Source organism: Myotis davidii, unplaced genomic scaffold (genome assembly GCF_000327345.1).
Source record: "Myotis davidii unplaced genomic scaffold, ASM32734v1 scaffold1204, whole genome shotgun sequence".
NCBI classification, from domain to species: Eukaryota; Metazoa; Chordata; class Mammalia; order Chiroptera; family Vespertilionidae; genus Myotis; species Myotis davidii.
The window spans coordinates 554,043-558,124 of NW_006294755.1; the positions used below are offsets into that span (position 1 = coordinate 554,043).

Genomic DNA, 4,082 nt, shown 5'->3' on the forward strand with positions numbered 1-4,082 from the left:
ACACATAGGATGTTGTAAAGTCATGTCTTATCAGGAGTTACTGTTAGGTTGCCCACTATTGACAATGTTAAGCTGATCATTAAGGTCATATGGTGACTGTCAGATTTCCCTATTGTAAATTTGGCCCTTGTAATTAATCAGTAATCTGTGAGGTGTTTTTTTTTTTGTTTTGTTTTTTTTTGGCAGTGTGGGAGTAGCCTGCAATCCAACAGCCTTTTACATTTTGTTTTAGTGGCCATTTACTTGATATTGAAAAATCATGATTTTCTAATTTTATCTCATCTTTTACAATTATTAGCTGATATTTTTAGGTATCACTATGGACTCATGGATGTTTTTAATGTTATACCCATTTACAGGCATTTCCCACAATTAAACAAATGTGGTCCATGGAAACCCTAGGGAAATTCTTCCAGGTGAAATTGCTTTGAATTGGGTTTTGCCTAGATGAAATAATACATATATATTGCACACAACTCAAATTTATAAAATGTAAGGATGTAGAAACTCTATTGATTTTACTCTAACATTTTTTTTTACATATAAGCTTTGTGAAATCAGGAACTGGATCTGTCTTGATCTGTGTACAGCACATGGTGAGTAAGAGAAATATTTTTAAATTAAAAATTAGTAAGTCTTTAGAAATGAAGAGTGAAGAAGTCAAGGCATGTAGGTAGGGAGGCCAAATACAGGTATTTAACTGAACTTTACTCTTCTATGTTGTTATAAGGTAGACCTTTGATGATGGTTTTCCTTGTTATATATATTTAACTGAGGAACACTTTTGAAGAAAAACAGGGTGGAGTGGAGAGCTTAACCCAAGACAACTGAGGAATTAGGTCATAGCTCCTTGACTGTGCTGGGATTCGGCTAAGCATGCTGAGTGGACCAGAAGGCCCCAATTCTCTAGCAACTGAATGTCAAACATTTCCTGTATACTTTTCTCCCACAATAGTGCCATGAAGAGTTACTTATAGCAGATACAAAAAGCATTTTCTATATTCTTTGCCCAAAGGATGACAGTTCAGTGTTTCCCTCATTTTCCAGTAGACAGGATCATCTGGTTTAGTTGTTAATTTCATTCTCCTGAGATGGAAGGGATAAAAAATGATACTGTATTAAAAAGTGTAAGACGTGTACTCTGAAAACTATGAAAGATTGTCAAAAGAAGTCAAACAACCCAAAGAAATGGAAAAGTATTGCATGTTCATGGATCAGAAGACTTACTAGTTAAGATTGCAGGACCTCCACATTGATCTGTAGATTCAACACAATGCTTATCAATATCTCAGTTAATTTTTTCTCAGAAATTGACTAGCACATCTTAAAATTTATATGGGACTTAAAAAGGTCCAGAACAGCTGAAACAATCTTGATAAAAAAGAAAAAATTTGTGGAGTCAATTCCCCAATTTCAAACTTGCTACAAACTATAATAATCAAGATAGATGATGGAAGAGAGTTAAGTGTCCAAAAATAAAACCTTATATTTATCATGAATTGCTTTTGACAAGGATGTCAGGATAATTCACCGATGGAAAGTACGATCTTTTCAATAAATGATGTTGGGAAAACTGGATAGCCACATGTAAAAGAATGTGTATGTCACACTGTAAAAACCTCAAACCATTAAAAATTCTAAATAAATCATATACCTAAATGTAATAACTAAAACTATAAATGTTTTGAAAGAAAACATGTATAAATCTTATGGGCGTTAGTCAATTCTTTTTTAAATATATCTAAAGCACAAGTAAACAAAAAATAGATAATTTTCACTCTTACAAAGTAAAAAAAAAAATATGCACCAATTGGATCAAGAGTGTGAAAAACCAATCAAAAGAATGGGAGAAAAAAATTGAAAATCATATGTCTGCCAAGGGACTTGTGTCCAGAACATATGTGGAATTTTTACAACTTATCAATAAAAGATAAATGATTGAGTTAAAAATGGCAAGAGGATTTGAATAGCTATTTCTTCAAAGAAGATATGCAAAAGGCTAATAACCACGTGAAAAGATGTTCAATATCATTAGACATTAGGGAAACACAAACCAAAAGCCTAATGCACTGTACACCAACTAAGGTATAAAAAACTAGCCCTAGACAGTGTGGTTCAGTTGCTTGGCTCATCGCCCTGTGCACTGAAGGGTCTTGAGTTTGATTCCCAGTCAGGGCTCATACCCAAGTTGCAGGTTCCATCCCTGGTCGGGGCACATATGGTAGACAACAGCTCGATGTTTCTCTCTCACATTGATGTTTTTCTCTCGTTCCCTCTCTCTCTAAAATCTATTTTAGGATGAGGGTTAAAAAAAGCAAAAGCAAAAAACTAAACCACCACAAGTTTTTGTGAGGATGTGGAGGAAATTGGAACCCTTATATATTTGGTCTTGATCCTCGTGGAATTAGGGAACCATTTTGGGGGTTTTTATGCAACGTGGTAAAATATCAAATTTTTGTTTTGAGATGGTAACACTGAGTTTTATGTGAACAACTGTTGCAGGAAAGAATAGATGAGAAAAACCAGTTAGGAGGATTTTGCAATACAGCCAAGGAAAGATGACAGCTGTATTTAGGAAGGAGGTGATGGAGCCAGTATTAACAAGACAGATCTATGAGTACTGAGGAGGAAATATTAACATGATTTAGCAATGGACAGGTTTGGGGTGGAACAGGGTAGGAAAGAGGATAAAATTAGTGATTTTTCCAGGTCCTGACTAGTGCAATGAGATGAATGGAAATGCCACTGAAAGAGATGAGAAGCCCTGAAGAAGATTAAATTGGTGAAAAAATGATAAATTCTTTTATGGCCATGTTGGATTGCTTCTGAGATATTTAAGTAAAGGTGTTAAGTAAGCAATTGGAAATTGTGGTCTGGGGCTCAAAGGTAATTCAGGACTAGAGAAACTATTTGGCTATTATGTCCTTCTGCATAACAATTCATTGAGTCCCTGTAGACAGAATTGTCTATCAGGAGAGTATAGTATAACTAGAGGCCCGGTGCATGAAATTCATGCATGGGTAGGGTCCCTAGGCCTGGCCGGCAATCAGGGCCTATTGGGGCCTTCTGACCGGGCCCTTCCTTCTTTCTGTGCTGCCCCCTAATGCCTAATCGTCAGCACACGTCATAGCGAGCGATTGAACTCCCTTGGGCCCTTCCTTTGTTCTGTGCTGCCCCCTAATGCCTAATGGTCAGCATAAGTCATATCGAGCGATTGAACTCCCAGTCTCCCTGTCGAACTTGTGAGGGGACACTGCATATTAGCTATATATATATAATCAGAGTGTTTCTAGGACAAAGCTGGGTAGAGTAAATGAAATCTAAAGAAGATGAAGACAGTTCAGCCAGAAAGTTAGGAAGAATGCCAGGGATGTTGAGATCTAGGAACCAGGAACAAAAGAGAAGTTTCATGATGGAGGCAGTAACCACAACACCTGATAGTACTAAGAGGACCAACAAATATTTATTTCATCCAGTGATATGAAGGTCATTGGAGGCTTAAGAGAGAGCTGTTTGGTGGAATGATGGAGGCACATACCAGTTTCTGAGTGTTTGAGGAAGAAGAGGGAGGGATTAAATGTATAACTAATAATTTTTAGTAAGACAGAGATTTAGCATGTTGCAATAAAGGTGGTTGCAATGATGCTGTTGAGTAGGTGAGACAGTGCAAGGTTCAGAGAGAGAATGCATGAACAGTAATGTAAAGTTATGGAGCAGTCAAGAGTGTTGGGAACCAAAATGCAATAGAAGGACTAGCCTTAAAAAAGTCAGAAGCACATTTGATGGGATGAGGAGAAAATGAACCAGATGTCCAATGCCTTGTGTTTTTGAGAGCACAAAGTTGACCTTATTTCATCCTGGACAAACAAGTGGATGATAAAATATGCATAAGGCTTAGCAAGCAGCATGGTGGGTCCATGGAAGTTGGGAGGAAAAGTGAATTGTCTGAAAACCTTGCACAATTCATATAGAACCTATGAGTCTCATTTTCTTTACCTACCCAATGGGAACATAATAATAGTTATCTTCAAGAGCTGATGTCAAGAACATGTGAACAAAACTCATGAGACAAGATTTTATAA

General features: G+C 36.8%; 1 protein-coding gene across 1 annotated transcript in view; it reads right to left on the reverse strand.

Annotated features, from left to right (window-relative positions):
• Positions 1–172: 172 nt before the first annotated feature.
• Positions 173–4,082, reverse strand: part of LOC102752698 (adhesion G protein-coupled receptor E2) — a gene marked incomplete at its 5' end in the record, with an annotated part of 10,898 nt that continues 6,988 nt past the window's right edge. The window contains one exon of the mRNA XM_015567497.1: positions 173–1,086. Within this exon, the coding sequence (XP_015422983.1) occupies positions 1,066–1,086 (21 nt within the window). The remainder of the gene's footprint in view (positions 1,087–4,082) is intronic.